Below are 18,000 nucleotides of genomic sequence, written 5' to 3'. Positions count from 1 at the left end.
ATTTTACTCACCATACTGTCCTTGCTAGTGAAATGGACAAACCAACCTTCCATCAACACGTAACTGTTTTTCTTCTTGTTATATCGCACAGACTGTACGACTCTCATGAGTGGTATGAAGTTACTAATGAAAGAGAGACAAGAGTTTTTAGTGAAGACAAAATACAAGAATGGGCTTTAGCCCATAATGTTATCAATAAATAAATATACAAGTTAATCATTATTTCACTTCCAAATAAATTATTTTAAGTGCTTCAGAACCTTTTAAAACATATTTAATAACATGTTACATGTGGCAATATAACCAATCAATATTTATATGTTCAGTCTAGTACAAGTTATGCTGGCAATACAATGCAATTGCCTGATATCGCAATGTATAATGCCTGATAATGACCATATTGCAACCGATATGATTATCAGGCATATTCATTGATATAATCTAAAGATGAACAAACATGGTTCATATTGATTTGTGTGTGAATTGGTTTTTCTACAGCACTAACAAACTCCAAGGGGAAGATTCAATTCCCCGCATTGTTCTTTAGAACCACACGGGGCACGCATCATTACAGTTACTTACGTTAATTTCAATGCTGATTTTTGCTTGCAGCTCCCTGAGCCGTGAGCAGATATCAGTGTTAAAATTACTGTACTAACGGTAATAATGTACGCCCCGTGTTATCTAAAGAACCCTGGGAACTGAATCTACTCCCAACAATGCAAGGATGATTCAATCTCAAGAAAAACCAGTATAGAGTATTATATTTCAAATACAAAATCAGCAACTTTTATTAAAAGTAATGTTTCCATTGTCATGCTTACATTGTACCATTAATATATGGAATAATATATGGAATAATGTATGCCACCTGGCCCAAATGGCAATCCACGAGCTACATGAGGAGCTTTAGGTACTACATCTGTGGCCAGAGAGCTTTCAGTCAGTCAAAAAGGGGTATTTGAGAGTGAGTAGTAGTGTCTACATCACTTTGCATGATATCGGGCACACACCATCAATTTTAATTGGCCATTGGTGGTGATTACTTTGAAGACAGTGCCCCACACTCTCGCTTATCACTGGTATGGAGAAGCAGCAGAAGCACTGTAATCACCCTCCTTCTGGGAGGCCCAGAGATGGACATTGTGAAGGAATTCATATGAGGGATAACTCTTTGTAGACAAGTGCCTCACCAATAACAATAACATGTAAGGATTTGGCCGCCTCTCAATCCAATATGGGGAAATGAAGCTGGAGCCAGGGTAAACTTAATATAACTTGGAAATTGGCCTGTGGAATAAAAAGCAATTAAATGGTCTCCACATGCAATGCCACCACTTGCTGGGTCAAAGGAACAGTGTGGAAACAAATGGTAGCTTCAGGAATTCTATTGTGGTTGGAGGTTTTGCTGAAAGCATCAGGAGTGCTAGCTTGGAAGCCAAGTGATGAGCGATGAAGTTCCCTGTTGCTTCAGAATCCAAAAGCAAACATAATGATATGTAACCAGAATTATACTTGATGGTACACCAAAATAGAAAGATTGTTACTCAGAGCAGAAACTGTAGGAGAGACTCAAGATTCTAAGCATTCCCTGAACCAGTTAAGATTTGAAGTTTCCCAGAAATTGGGTTAATTTGCAATAAGGTAGCCTAATTCTGTACACAATCTAGACACAATTTACTGTTGAATCTCCTCTCACGTTCTTCTGCTGATAACGCCCCAGTTACACAGGTTCTTCTTGAGAAAGACCCTGCCAGAAGGTAGTCACTAATGAGACACTTAGCGTAAACGCAAAAGCCAAAGGCTGTAGAAAGCTCCCACCTAGCCTCATCAAAACTATTCCATAATGACTCTAAAAACTGAGTGCTATGAAGTAGAGGGTCATTGAGCTTACAGGAAGGGCAGCCCATGGAAGCTCTTGCCCAGTAAGGGGAAAAATAATATATGCCCATTAACTTTATCCAAGGAAAAATTAGCTGTGAGTAAATAAAATTGAATTGTGCATTGATTTGCACTGTAAGAAGTTTTTGGTATTCAACAGGAGTAGGAATCTGTAGCTATGAGGATCCTGCAGAAGTGACCATAGCTTCTGGTGAATGAGCAGGAGGGACAGCAGAAGCTGCCAGAGACAAAGTAGTCAAAGCCTCTTACAGCAAATACTAGTACGCTGATGGGCCTTGAACATACTGCACTTGCCGAGTCTAAACAGATTCTTGATTTAGGGACACATTGGATGTTGAGATGCTGAAACTAGCTTAAGTTGGCACTATTGTGACGCAGATGTCCACTAGAGATCCCTGCAAAAAGGTATGGGCCTCACGGAGTGCTACACGTAGGAGTGGGTCTTAAGCTTAGTCATAGTATATTGCTGGAAAGCTGGGACAGATGCTTGAAAAGAAACCATTGCGGAAGAGCACCTTAGCAAAAAGAGAACAATATGATTCCAGGAATCCTAGGATTGAATACTGAAGCAGACTAGAGTTCCCAACAAGAGGAGATAGATTCCCTGGAGAAGTCTTGGATATGTAACGACCTAATAACACAGAAAATAACAGAATATGTTCAGCAAGAAGGCAGGGAAACCAGAAAACTGCTATATGAATATAGCTCTGAAGTATCTAACATAGGCACAAAGTGGTTTAAATACTGTGCCAAATGCCCAGGTAGCGGGGAGAAGGCGTGAGTGCTCATGTGACCACATCTATAAGAGGTGCATGTCCAGGATGGTGAGCATTAGCAGTCGCTATCTTGGATAAAACCACCATCAGCGCCACGAAGAGCTGAAAGACAAACACACTGGATGCTGGGAGCCACCTCAGTAAGTCTGGTGCATGACAGTAGGGTGGTTTTAATTAGTGGCCATTGTTAATTCGTGCTCATTAGTTGTTAATTAGTGGTAGGAGGTCTGAGTGTCTTGTGGGATTGTGAGTGAGATTGGAAGCTTGTCTTGGCTCTAAAGCCAGCCTGAAGCCAGAGCTAGCTAATGGAGTCAGTCCGCAGCCACAATTTACTGTTTGGCAAACATTCTACTTGTTCTACTGTTCATAATTCTGGCCACTGATCCATTAAAATCTATAGATTATACAGTATTTAATTTGACATGTTGCAGAGTAGTTAATACCACAACCCCACTAATATAAATATTCAGAGAGATGATATTTATATGCAGAAAAATGAATCCTTAATGTCAAGCATGTAGGCACAGAAACGGTAAGATATGTAAGCTAAATATGTAACTTGCATGTAGGTGTTTAAAACTTATTACCTCTCAATACTGCACAATATGGTAAAAGTACTTAAATACTGAAGAATTTACCATACATATAATCTGCTATTCTTCAGATACTTCATAATGCAGCTAGAATAACATAGTATAGAGTCACACAATTACCTGTCAAACATTGGGTTCTCACATGGACAAACTGTGCTTTCTGTACTCTTAACAGAAATCCCTTCTTCCTGTGTACTTCCACTGTGGCTCACTGGTCTCTCATTCTCAATTTCATCTTCAATTTCATGATTAAAACTTTCTCCATCTATGTTGTACAAGACCAAAAATGTAATTAGAAACACACCTGTGTAAAAAATTCTACTCTGTTCACCAATGCATAAAGATGGGTGGCTTATTTGAATAAGACCATCTGTCTATTATCTACACAGAAACAGGCAACAATGAGTAGATTTGATGTATTAACATCGTACTGGACAAGATAAAACATATATAGCCAATATTAAGGGTGGATTTATTAACATGGTGCCAATATCAGTCAAGGTTGTATATATATTAAACATTAATCCTGAATACTATTTGCAAGGAATCCGGTGTTTCTTCTGATTCGGCAAGCCTCTAATGTCTACTGAAGTCTAGTGATGATCTACTTGTTCCTACTGTCTTTATGAAAAAACAAATCCAGCCTTGGAAAGAGCTGGTGGAGCAATTTTGGTCCTCAAAATACTTTGGGGAACTTTTGTTTAATGCCTGTCAAAGCAAGCTTTTTTTATATTCATCCAGCATGTTGCCCGTTGAGAACACGCTCCCGGCAGAGGAGCCACGCTGGACTACAGAAGACACAGGGGAACCCACAGGATAGGTTGCAATGCTGAACTCCAGGTAAGCAATGTTATAGATTGATGTTTAATGATGTAATGTTATGGGTGGAGTTTATATTTAATGTGCTGTAACCTATAATAATCACTCTAATATGACCTTTCATTAGTCAACGGCAGATATTAAATTGGTTGCTGACTATTAGTTTCTAACGGACGACATCCCAATAAACCAATATAGACTACATTTGCTCTCAATTATTATTTAAAAGCACACATAAAAGAGGATGCTATCACATTTTTCATCACCACCAGTAAGTTTAGTAACTGGTTACTAAGGGAAAACCAGGACATGCAGAATACAATATAATGCCAGTGCTGAATGGGCCAGGAATTAGAACAATACTAAGTATGTTTTAATTACTGTGTAAGCATTTACCCTATGTCCCCCTGGCATCAACTGTGTTGATCTGTGGGTCCCAGTAAATCTGCTGACAAAAAAAAAGGCAGAACTTGTTGATTGCTGTCCTTTACAAAATGTCTGAAAGCACATGTCAACAGGATTGATCATTTACAAAGAAGTCTGTTTGGCCTACCTGGAGGAGGATGCTGTGCCTCTCCTGTGTTTGCATGATGTCTCAGGCTTGTTTTACACACAGTGACCCTGATTTAAAGAGGGTGTATGCTTGCTTTTCGTTATTTTGAATGTCACGTAAAATATACTGCGCATACACACAACTTTTGCCAGTATTATCAACTAAACTTATTTAACACTTGCAGCATCTTGTGCTTCAAAAGGCGGATCTACAATCACTAGTTTGCCAAGCTCCCCTGAGCTGCGCATATATTTAGGATGAAAGTTGCATCTGAAATGTGTGTCTTACACTTTCACAATATAAATGCAAGTTCTATGATTGCACATCATTAATACCCATATTTAGAGTTGATGTACCTAAGCATAATGAAACTTTAGATATGGGCAGTCATATTTATTTTGTGTTCATGAATATTTTGCACTGGCTGAAGTTAACTGACCAAAATGCAAGTCTTAAAACCCCCCTAAAGTTGCTGCAGCAAGGGAGATAACATTTCCCCCTTAATCTCTGCACAGTATAGGTCTTCCCCAGTTTAGCTAACAGCAAGGGATTAGGATTTAGGCTGTATTAATACTAGGAAGTAGCCAGGTTAGCTCTCCAGTGTATAGCTCAGGGAGAGAGCCCTTTAGTGAGAATTGAGAATTATCCTTTACATGTATACTGTACATACTATAATTGTTCTCTTCTACAATTCCAAAGACTGCATCACTATCAACCAGAGACTGTGCACTCTGCATAACTATATTCCAGAATTCTACATTAGAGGAAGCCATCTATAGGGATGTATCATCTGTCACCATTCCGAAGAGATGGAAGCATTGGTCTGTGACCTCCAACTGATGGTCATGGTGATTACAGGCCTGCATCTAGGTGTAGCATTACCCTGATATATGTACGCAAGGGAATCTTGTCTGGGTTAACCAGTCACACTGGTTGAATGTCCCTAATGAATTGGACCTGCATTGCTGTTTATGAAGTAGGCAAATTTAAATTTATTGCAAAAAATAATTTCAGCAAAAAGAAATTTATACACCGCACCAAGCTTGTAACCCCTGATACAATAATTACTATAATATACTGATTAGTAAGGTAGGGGAGGTGCTCCTATACTAGTATATTGACTATCGTAAAGGAGAAGGAAAGAGAAATTAGTATTTAGAGGGCACTCTTTTATACAAATACTTGTTGATTATGTTGAAAAATAACTGATAAAATCTTGATCTTTATTGATAAACTGTTTAAAAAACAAAGCAAAATATTAAAATGTGTAAAAATATTAGTGAACCTGATGATTAAACTGTTAAAAGGTAGAACACTACCATGCAGGCCTGCGGTTCCTGATATAGGTCTAATTGGTCTGATAAAGTAAATTACATATAATACATTATCAGAAAATACTGATCAATGTATAGGAGAGCCTGTGCTGATACCCCAATAAATGCTATAATAAGAGGGGACAGGAAAGGATCCATATAATATATTGACACATTGAAAATAAAATGAGGTAAGTATTGGATGGAATATGATCTATATAGTTGAGTGTATGGCAACTAAATTGTCTTCCGATATTGTTGGAATTATACTATACTCATTGAGTATAATTCCTAAATAAATGAATATCAATCTGATAATAAAGTCCAAGATAACCTATAGGATAAATTCTTAGATCCTGGTACTGGTATCTTATATCGAAATTCTGTTGGAGTGCTATTGGAATGGCTGATAGTGAATATATTGGTGCCCCTTATAAAGACTCCCTCTGTATCACAGAATAGTCGATATCTGGATCCTAATATCCTGAGCTAATTTACATTGACTAACAGGCTTCTGAATAATATAATAAGAATCAGGAACAGCGGGCTCAGCGTAACGCCGACGCGCGTTTCGCTTGTGAGCTTTAACAAGGCAACCCGATGGTCGGTGGGGATTGGCTCTATAAAGGGGGAAAAACCCGCCCCTAATATGACATAAGTGTATCAGCAACAGTGGGGATTCGGAGGCTCGTATGTATTAGGGCTTCACAATTGGTCCTCCGTGTCACGTGATGTATCACGTGAAATCGTGACGTTGTTTGTTGATATTACTGTGTGCATGGGGGCTCGTTTATATTAGAGCTATCCGATTGATCCTCGCTATTATTATACAGATCAGTAATGAATAATGTCCAAACATACTTAGTTTGTTCGTGGGATGATTTTACATGGTAGGTTATATCCAAAGGGACTCTGTTGGTTATGGATCTTAAACTTTTATCTGTCTGGTTATATTGATCTGCCTAAGGAATCTTGTGGCTATATAAGCAACTACATGGCGATATGTATACAATGTCAAATTGTGTTATTATGTTAATATGTAAACATCCTGTGTTAGTGATATTACTTGATTTCATATACATAACATGTTCGAATATGTGACCATGATATAATAATGCTGTTGAAGATAATTGTCATTAAATAAGGGGTTTGGTGTGAGTTAGACTAATTAATATTGACTAATTTAATTATTGTGTTATGGTAAAGTTGTGTTAGATTCATCGTGAAGATGTGATACTTGATCAAATTAATTAACTTGATACTAAAAAAAGTGTATATTTATAGTGAAAAATATAAAGGGGGAAAAAGTGCAAGTATGATGTATTGTGGTTGGTGTTGAGTTGTGCTAAATATGCTTATGAAAGTGCTAAGATAAGAATAATAAAGTGAAGATTTTAGGACTGATTCTGCAACTCAGGCTGATTCAGAAATGTTGCAAAAAACAATAATAAAAAGTGCAAAAAAGGGGGGGGAGATACATAACATATTGAACAGCAATGTTTTAATGTTATTGAATAGCCTTTGCTATTCCGTTATGATATATGTATAGTAACACTATATTTAAATCTAATTGTAGAGAGTGCTATAACTCCTTTTAAACAAACACCATGTAGTTGCTGTTATCATTCAGGCCATGAAGAATAAGACTTCCCATCAAGAAAATTTTCTTGGTTTCATGTTTCAGGAGTTCTGTTTATATGTCTCCTCCCCTAAGACCTAAATTGACTTGTTCCATGGCATATGCCTTAAGATGTTTAGGATCATTGTCATGATATTGTAAAAAATGTTTCACTTCTGTGGATAGTGGCCTCAAATTGGCCCTGTCTTTAATAGCATTGCGTATGTTTCCCACATGTTCAAGGATTCTCCTCTTGAACGGTCTGCTGGTCATGCCTATATATTTTAGTTGTCAGGGACAGGTTAGACAATATAATACGTTGGGTGTGTTGCAGTTTAAAAATTGTTGTCATCTATGTTGGAATTTATCTGTATATTCTTTGGTTGGAATCGCATGCTGACATGCTTTACAGACTCCACAGAGGAAAAAGCCTTTAGGTCTTGTTGATAATTGCTTTCGTTGTGGTTGGAGTGAACTGTGAACTAATTGATCCTTGAGGTTTCTTGAACATCTCCATGTAATTAATGCCTTGTCATTAAGAATTTTACAAAGATCCTCATCTGACATGAGGACATGCCAGTGTTTTTGGAAGATGGCTAATATATCCTTCCATTCAGTGCAGTAAGTACCTATCATTCTGGTATCATTATATTGTGTCCTCTTCTTATTGTTGTTAGGGGGATGATATATAAGTGATTCTCGATCACTTATTCTTAATGACAAGGCATTAATTACATGGAGACGTTCAAAAAACCTCAAGGATCAATTAGTTCACAGTTCACTCCAACCACAACGAAAGCAATTATCAACAAGACCTAAAGGCTTTTTTCTCTGTGGAGTCTGTAAAGCATGTCAGTATGCGATTCAACCAAAGAATATACAGATAAATTCCAACAGAGGTGCATATAGAACAATTTTTAAACTGCAACACACCCAACGTAGTATATTGTCTAACCTGTCCCTGCCAACTAAAATATATAGGAATGACCAGCAGACCGTTTAAAAGGAGAATCCTTGAACATGTGGGAAACATATGTAATGCTATTAAAGACAGGGCCAATTTGAGGCCACTATCCACAGTAGCGAAACATTTTTTACAATATCATGACAATGATCCTAAACATCTTAAGGCATAGGCCATGGAACAAGTAAATTTAGGTGTTAGGGGAGGAGACATATAAACAGAACTCCTGAAACATGAAACCAAGAAAATTTTCTTGATGGGAAGTCTTATTCTTCATGGCCTGAATGATAACAGCAACTACATGGTGTTTGTTTAAAAGGAGTTATAGCACTCTCTACAATTAGATTTAAATATAGTGTTACTATACATATATCATAACTGAATAGCAAAGGCTATTCAATAACATTAAAACATTGCTGTTCAATATGTTATGTATCTCCCCCCCCCCTTTTTTTGCACTTTTTATTATTGTTTTTTGCAGCATTTCTGAATCAGCCAGAGTTGCAGAATCAGTCCTAAAATCTTCACTTTATTATTCTTATCTTAGCACTTTCATAAGCATATTTAGCACAACTCAACACCAACCACAATACATCATACTTGCACTTTTTCCCCCTTTATATTTTTCACTATAAATATACACTTTTTTAGTATCAAGTTAATTAATTTGATCAAGTATCACATCTTCACGATGGATCTAACACATTTTTACCATAACACAATAATTAGATTAGTCAATATTAATTAGTCTAACTCACACCAAACCCCTTATTTAATGACAATTATCTTCAACAACATTATTATATCATGGTCACATATTCGAACATGTTATGCATATGAAATCAAGTAATATCACAAACACAGGATGTTTACATATTAACATATTAACACAATTTGACATTGTATGCATATCGCCATGTAGTTGCTTATATAGCCACAAGATTCCTTTGCAGATCAATATAACCAGACAGATAAAAGTTTAGGATCCATAACCAACAGAGTCCCTTTGGATATTACCTACCATGTAAAATCATCCCACGAACAAACTAAGTATGTTTGGACATTATTCATTACCGATCTGTATAATAATAGCGAGGACCAATAGGATAGCTCTAATATAAACGAGCCCCCATGCACACAGTAATATCAACAAACAACGTCACGATTTCACGTGATACATCACGTGACACGGAGGACCAATTGTGAAGCCCTAATACATACGAGCCTCCGAATCCCCACTGTTGCTGATACACTTATGTCATATTATGGGCGGGTTTTTTCCCCTTTATAGAGCCAATCCCCACCGACCATCGGGTTGCCTTGTTAAAGCTCACAAGCGAAACACGTGTCGGCGTTACGCTGAGCCCGCTGTTCCTGATTCTTATTATATTATTCAGAAGCCTGTTAGTCAATGTAAATTAGCTCAGGATAATAGGATCCAGATATCGACTATTCTGTGATACAGATGGAGTCTTTATAAGGGGCACCAATATATTCACTATCAGCCATTCTGATAGCACTCCAACAGAATTTCGATATAAGATACCAGTACCAGGATGTAGGGATTTATCCTATAGGTTATCTTGGACTTTATTATCAGATTGATATTCATTTATATAGGAATTATACTCAATGAGTATAGTATAATTCCAACGATATCGGAAGGCAATTTAGTTGCCATACACTCAACTATATAGATCATATTCAATCCAATACTTACCTCATTTTATTTTCAATGTGCCAATATATTATATGGATCCTTTCCTGTCCCTTCTTATAATAGCATTTATTGGGGTATCAGCACAGGCTCTCCTATACATTGATCAGTATTTTCTGATAATGTATTACATGTAATTTACTTTATCAGACCAATTAGACCTATATCAGGAACAGCAGGCCAGCATGGTAGTTTTCTACCTTTTAACAGTTTAATCATCAGGTTCACTAATATTTTTACACATTTTAATATTTCGCTTTGTTTTTTAAACAGTTTATCAATAAAGATCAAGATTTTATCAGTTATTTTTCAACATAATCAACAAGTATTTGTATAAAAGAGTGCCGTCTAAATACTAATTTCTCTTTCCTTCTCCTTTACGATAAAAAATATTTTCAGTAAAGCTGTTATTTTACTATCTGTATATGTATTACTGACCCACTAGAGAAAGGTTTTCTGCAATGGGTAGAAGTACACCATATTAGACTTAACCTTGCTCTACAACTTAGCTGGAGACTCAGGACTCTTAGTCATCATAAAGACAGTGCCACACTTTGTACAGTATGAGCCTGAGTCATTAACGAAACTAAGGCAATAAAAGGAGTAGATGTTCTCCGGGTCAAATCTTGTTACAATTCAAGGGGTGGAAATTAGTTTATTATTTTGCACATAAGTTAAATACTGGCTGTTTTTTCATGTAGCACACAAATACTTGATAGCTTTATTTTTAAACTGAAATTTAAAGTTGATCTGGGACCTGCCCTACCTCAACTATGAATCTGTCCATACATTTTAAATTTAACTCCCCCCTGGCAAATATAAATTAGAAAAGTAGATCTGGAACAATGTCCAATTGTGGTTTTAGGCTTACAAAATCATGTAAATTGGCTTTCCAACCATTTGCATAAATTTGGTTTATTAAATTAAGAGCTGTAGTCACATTTAATTGTGTGCATGCACAAAACTAGCAAGTTTCTCTTATAAGAGTTTTTAGGAAATAAATTTGAAATTTTGCCAATTGCTTAATCTTACCTTTGACTTGTATTTTTTGGTCAAAGGATAATCAATATGATACAAAAGAATAGAGATCTACATAGTGCATTTTAAAAAACGTCATCCAGAGATATCCACTGTTTCAAAAGGAATAATAATCTACTGAACACTACCTTCTACTTCAATATGGGTCACCTCTCCTAGGCATTCATCTGGTACATCTGGAACACAGCGTCTGTGACAGTTAAACCGACAATCTGTATAGAGAATTGATTGATAGTTAAATATTTATCTACTCAAAAACTCTGAAGCGAACTTATCAAAACTAAATGTAGAATTCACAAGACTATTTTCGTGGCGCTATAAAAATATATACATGATAATGATTTTCATACATCCCAACTGCCCTTGTTCTTCCCTGTTGTAGACTTAGTATCCCCTGTTCACATTATATTCTTGACGTCCTTCTATTCAGTCAATGACATACATCTTTGATACATTCCCTTTACTAGTGCCTGCGTTACTCCAAAATTCATGAAAATTAGATCTGTATAATATGAGTTTTATTGCTGTTTGTGGCTTTGATAAATCTGTTTATATTGTTTTAATTTCTAGAGGTCTACAGTTATGTATGTATATAAAACACAATGAAAAGTGATTGTGTTAACAAGAATCTTGATTGTTTCTCTTTAGTCTAAGCTGTTAAGACTTATGTGTTTGCTTTAATCTCTCACTAACTTTTGACTGAAAAAATATGAGATATGTTATGCTCTGCTGAACAAGAAGTCCTCTTGCAAATCTATTATATGATAATGTAGGGGACAATTCAGAGCCTGAAATGGAAGATTACAGGATAAGACTTAATTATCAAAAGTGTATACAGTTTCAAATACTTTAAAATTACATAACATTGTTATATATTTAAAAAATATTTATATATTCTATGTCTGTACTAGCACAGAAAAAATTGCTACCAAGCTGCTTGGTACGAAAAGTATTGTTTGGCAAAAAGATGTAAGCTTCTACTATATTTAACCATTCTGAACACGATCCATCCAAATCTATTGATCATACAGTATTTAATTAGCTAATACAAATACATAAATGTAGGGAAATAACATTGATATGCTGATTACGGTATAACAACATATTAATGGAACTGAAGATTAACGGCTTTGTTAGCGTTAGGAGCAAATTCAAATAAAGTGTGCACATTTGTACCTTGACAAACAATGTAGCTATGCAAGGGGAACAAATACATTGTTTTCTTTGCATGCAGGAAAATAGTGCCTAAAAAATAGTATTTAGCACAGAGATACTGGGCAATTTTATTTTTACACTGTGATTTTGAGTTATGCTATGACACACCCTCTCCCAACAATTAATCTGCCTGCACATTTTAAATTGGCCTTCCCTGCAGAACTATCTGGTTTAATTCAAAACCCTAAATCAGACCCACAGTGAATTTAAATCATTCTTAAAATAAGAGTACATATTTTGTTAAATTTGCATTAATAGGGGACCACAAATAAAACTGTGAATGAAACAGTTTGTATGCCTTTACATACTGGACTAACTTATTATTTATATTTTGTGTTATTAAATTTTCTTAGAACAGAAGGTTATCACATGCCTTGATATAAAACTTCATTAACTCACAACCCCCAAATTAAAGATTTAGGGCCTCTTTCATTAAGGAACGTAACTGGCGATTTGTTGGGTATAATGCGCACAATTACTCTGCGTATGCCTAGAACCGCACCATCTGCCACAGAACACAGCAATGTTCATTTCATCTTCGAGCACAAAGGACTTTTACCCTAGCCTACGATTTCACGGGTGTGACGGGTAGGGGCATGGGCGGATGCACGTAGTCAATGTACAGGTGTGCCAAGCTTGAGTGCATGCAGCAGCGTCCGATTCAAGCTGTGATTTCAAAAGATTGAGTCTATTATTAACAGGTGACATTAATTGAATAGCTTTTTTTTCTGTGTGTACTTTTGTGACTTGATATTGCACATATATTGGACGTATCCTGCAGTGTCCTAGTATAGCAGGGCAGACCTAGACCCGTATTCATCACCAGATGTATCTTCACATCCGCTATTTCTTGCATACAGACGCGTGTATACCCAATGCAAATGTGTGTTTATATATCCCTACAGGCAAACTATGCATTCTAATTCGCAGATATACTATCATAAATAAAGAAAGGCATGTACAGCAATATATCCGACTTGAATATAATTGCTTCACACTTATTAGCCTTCATCAGTGCAAGATATGGAACAATAGCTTCTATGGCGTAGGATATGTAGCAAACACATATTCATGCTGCTCTTTTATTATAACATTGTAAAAACAAAACAGAAATATACACATTACAGACTGATTAGATTAAGGCAATTCTTTACTTTGATATATAACCAAACGTAAAATCATCAATGAGCAATGTACCATAAGTATGAGAAAACTATATAATATTAAACAAGAAATGGTATATCCATTTATACAGCTTGCAGTAGTGTATTCCAGGATTGTTTCCTATTGTAACCATTTCCCAATTATTTTTCCATTGCTGTTCCTTAAACTCCAAAAGTGGGCCTACCTAATGAAAAAAAACATGCCATCTCTGTACATCAAATAGGGGATGGTCTCCCTGTTACCTGATGCCACCTGCTAACTTTCCTTGCATTACACTATGTTTATAGTTCTACAAAGAACTCTATTGAAGCATTTTAAGATAGTGTTTCTATTGTGAGCTATTGTTGAGTGATGCGCATTTAGGGGATCATAAACAAACTACACACAATGACATGAAACAGAAGGTAAAGATTGCCCTGCCCAAGTAAGCTTACAATTTATGATTTGGGAATTAATGCATAAGGCTAGGCACACACTGGCCTAATGATTGCATGAAGAACCAATCATCCGATATATGACCGTTTGGTCAGATATTGTGTTAGTGTGTATACTTGATCACAATGCTCTAAAGTCATCCCAAAGTGTCAATCATTGTTTTATTTGGTTGGTTGTACTGTTTGATATTGTCGTTCCAATCACCTTCCGATCCTGCAGTGTGTATGCACTCTGCCAGAATTGGAATGACAATTTAGCCAAGCAGCTGCACTCTCCTTTCCCTCTCCATCATTCTCCATCCTCACAGCACTGCTCCCCAGTCCCAATGTTTCATTCATTAATCAAAAAGGGGTGAGAACACCCCAAGTATTGGCAGTTGCAATCATCTGACAGCTGCCTGATCTTTTGCCAGCATCTAGCTGGTTATTGGTATTGTAGACCTGCTTAACATCCATGTAGTGAAATCTGTCAATTATCCTTAAAAGATGAGCTATAGCATGAGTGTAATAAGTAAAAGGCTATGCAGCATCCGCATTATCTGCTGTCATTAGCATAGTGGTGCCCTGTATCTGCCACATTCAGTGAGCACTATCCCCGGAGTCTTTCCTCCAGCCCCGCCAACAACTAGTTGCTGTATCTTTCCAGCCTGAGTGCTATGCACAGTGTGCGCTCTTGTCACGATGAGTCGGATCTATTAAAGTAGCGATTCGGTAGATATGCATCCCGTCCGCACTATAGCAGTTCCCAATGAAAAAGCGGACAAGGATGGTATAGTTCCTATAAAACATGTAGAAATGCATTGTTCATGGACTAAATCTGAGCTACATTCAATTATGTCTGATTTCCCAGATCCTAGAAAAGAGCTGGCCAGATGTCAGCAATTCATTAAAGATTTGGGCAATGAGCATGAGCCAACTAATAAACATTGGCGAGTGGTGTTGAGGGCCTGTCTTCCTCTCAATATTGATATTCAAATGTTTATTAAGGATTGTATGTTGGAGGAAGGCAGATCCTTAACAGATGATGATAACCAAGAAAATATTAAACAAATAATCTCACAGTTGGCCATTTATTTTCCAGTGGTAGTGAACTTGAGCAAAATTTTCACTATCAAACAAAAAGATAGTGAGACTGCAATAGATTATTTTGCCAGAGCTCTGTCAGCAATGACACAGTACACTGGGATATCAAACATAAAGGATGATCTACATCACAGGGAAGTAGCTGTTATGGTACTAATGGATGGTCTTGAGGAAAATCTGAAGACCATGGTACAAAAACTCTTTACCTAACTGGAGAGGAATCATGGTAGATGCACTTAGAGAGTCTGCCATGGAGCATGATAAAAACATATGTAAGAGGAAAAAGGCGCAAAGTGACAGGCTAATGATTGTAAGTTTCCATGCTTTAGAAGGACTACACACACAACCACAAACTTACAAGACATACAGAAAACAAACAAATAAAAAAAGCGAATATAAAATATAGAAAGCGAGGTGTTATAATTGCCATAAAGAGGGACACATAAGGAAGTACTGTAGAGAGGGAAGTTGTGGGCCACCTAAGAGGGAATCACATAGAAACCCAAAGAGAAGGCATGCACAAGTTTCAGAGAATCCCCAACAGTTATAGTAATAGCAACAAATGCTTTGCGTGAGAGGAGTAGCCAGGGATCAGGTCATACCTGTATTCTACAGCCAGTTAGGTTAACTGAGAATCTTAGGGAAGAACCTACAATGACAGTTGATATAGCTCGTACAAAACAAACCTTTCTTGTAGATGCAGGGGCGGCCAGATCAGTGATAACTTCTCCTTTAAATCTACAGGTCCCTAACAAATCTATTCCAGCTATGGGAGTAATAGGGAGAGTGCTACATTACCCTTTGACCAAACCGCAGAGGTTACTATCGGGTCTCTGCACACCAAACATTCATTTCTCTTGGCTGCAGCGGCTCCTACTAACTTACTGGGCAGCGATTTGTTGTGCAAAATGGGATGTGTCATTTACACCATCATACCCCTGATGGTGTATTCCTAGAAATACCAGGGAAGGTTGCACTTGAGGCACAGGACATATTGAACACCCCACAAAGGTTAATGCTACACTCGCCGTTGTAGAACATAGTCCATCTCAGGTAAAGAAAATGTTATTGCAAATACCGGGTTCCATATGGACCAAAGATGGACAGGACACTGGATTGATGGCAAATGTAGCTCCTGTAATGGTCAATCTGAAAAGTGGCAGACAAGCTCCAAAAATCCCACAATACCCATTTAAACCAGAGATGGAATTAGGGGTGTTTCCTGTAATGGAGAGGCTGCTGCAACAGGGGATCTTAATTTGTACATCCAGCACAGCCAATAATCCCATTTTCCCAGTGAAGAAGAGTGAGGTGAGGGGCCATAGATTAGTCCAGGACTTAAGGGGTGTTAACAAAGTTGTTGAGAGTCAATACCCCGTAGAGCCCAATCCAGCTGTCCTCCTTATGCAGATTCCACTGTCTGCCAGTGATTTCACTGTCATTGATCTCTGTTCTGCCTTTATCTCGCTCCCCCTTCACCCTGTCAATATCTTTTTGCATTCTCCTACAAGGGGGTGCAATACACATGAATGAGGTTTCCCCAGGGTTCATTGACAGCTCTAGTATTTTCTCCCAAGCCTTACATGACTGCTTGCAATCCTTCCAACCAAGCAATGAGTCTGTTCTAATTCAATATGTGGACGATTTGTTGTGCTCTGATTCGTTTATGTCATGTTTACATGATACTAAATGGCTGTTGCTTCATCTTTCAAAAACAGGACAGACTAAAGTTAAATACTTGGGACACTGTCTCACTCAGGGGCTAAGACACTTGACAACGGACAGAATCCAGGCAATACAGAACATGACCCTGTCGCAGAACCAACAGCAAATCCGTACCTACTTAAGGATGTGTGGATATTGTACATCATGGATGCCAGGTTTTTCTATTCTGGCATTACCATTGGAGGAGTTACTCTCCTCCTCAAAACCTGAGCGTATTACACACACAGAGGAGTCAGAGCAGGCATTCTTTAACCTTAAAGATAGTCTGACTAGAGCATCTGCCTTGGGAATACCCGATTAAGAAAAGCCCTTTGAGTTATATTGTACGGAAGCTGATGGTTGTGCAGCAGGTGTCCTGAAAACATGGTGACGGTAGCAGACCCATAGCATACTACAGTGCACAATTGGACACTGTGGCAAGATCACTCCCAACGTGTTTAAGAAGTGTAGTAGCAACTGCTCTTCTGTAAGTAAAAGCGAGGATGTAGTATTAGGACATGATTCAACTGTCTATACACCACATGCAGTATCTGCTCTGTTAAATTCAGCTCAAACCAGACATGTCTCTTCAGCAAGGTTCACAAAGTGGGAACTAGCTCTGATGGCACCTGCAAACATCACCATCAAACGGTGCAATATTTTAAATCCAGCTACATACCTACAATATTTGCTTCGAGATGCACAAAGGGTGGAAGAAGAAGAAACTCTGGTTGAGGATGAGTTTTGCAGGTATAATGATACAAATGATTTTATGGAATATCTGAACCAGACTTTTATTGCGAGACCTGACATACGTGACACACCCTTAGAAAATGTAGATTTTACATTTTACACGGATGGGAGTTGTCATAGACAGACAGGAGAACTATGCACCGGTTATGCTGTTGTAGATGACCAGGATGTTATAGAAGCTGAGCCCCTTGGCCCACCTCACCAAGTGGCCGAACTAGTGGCACTAAGGAGTGTGTGAGTTGGCAGAGGGTAAATCAGCTAATATATACACTGACTCTAGGTACACCTTTGGGGTAGTAGATAATTTCGGGGCCCTTTGGCATCTTAGGAACTTTATGACAGCAGCAGGACCAC

The 18,000-nt window shown here is 37.6% G+C and overlaps 1 protein-coding gene across 2 annotated transcripts in view; it reads right to left on the bottom strand.

Moving 5' to 3' along the window:
- LOC142104196 (serine/threonine-protein kinase D1-like) overlaps window positions 1-18,000 on the bottom strand; it is a 126,400-nt gene that overhangs the window by 60,951 nt on the left and 47,449 nt on the right. For both annotated transcript variants that reach the window (XM_075188723.1, XM_075188724.1), the window contains exons 7-9: window positions 11,422-11,505; window positions 3,392-3,536; window positions 12-123 (exon numbers count right to left, since the gene is read on the bottom strand). In XM_075188723.1, coding sequence (XP_075044824.1) covers window positions 12-123; window positions 3,392-3,536; window positions 11,422-11,505 — 341 coding nt within the window. The remainder of the gene's footprint in view (window positions 1-11; window positions 124-3,391; window positions 3,537-11,421; window positions 11,506-18,000) is intronic.

Source organism: Mixophyes fleayi, chromosome 10 (genome assembly GCF_038048845.1).
Source record: "Mixophyes fleayi isolate aMixFle1 chromosome 10, aMixFle1.hap1, whole genome shotgun sequence".
Taxonomy (NCBI): domain Eukaryota; kingdom Metazoa; phylum Chordata; class Amphibia; order Anura; family Limnodynastidae; genus Mixophyes; species Mixophyes fleayi.
This window is presented reverse-complemented; position numbering and strand designations above follow the sequence as displayed.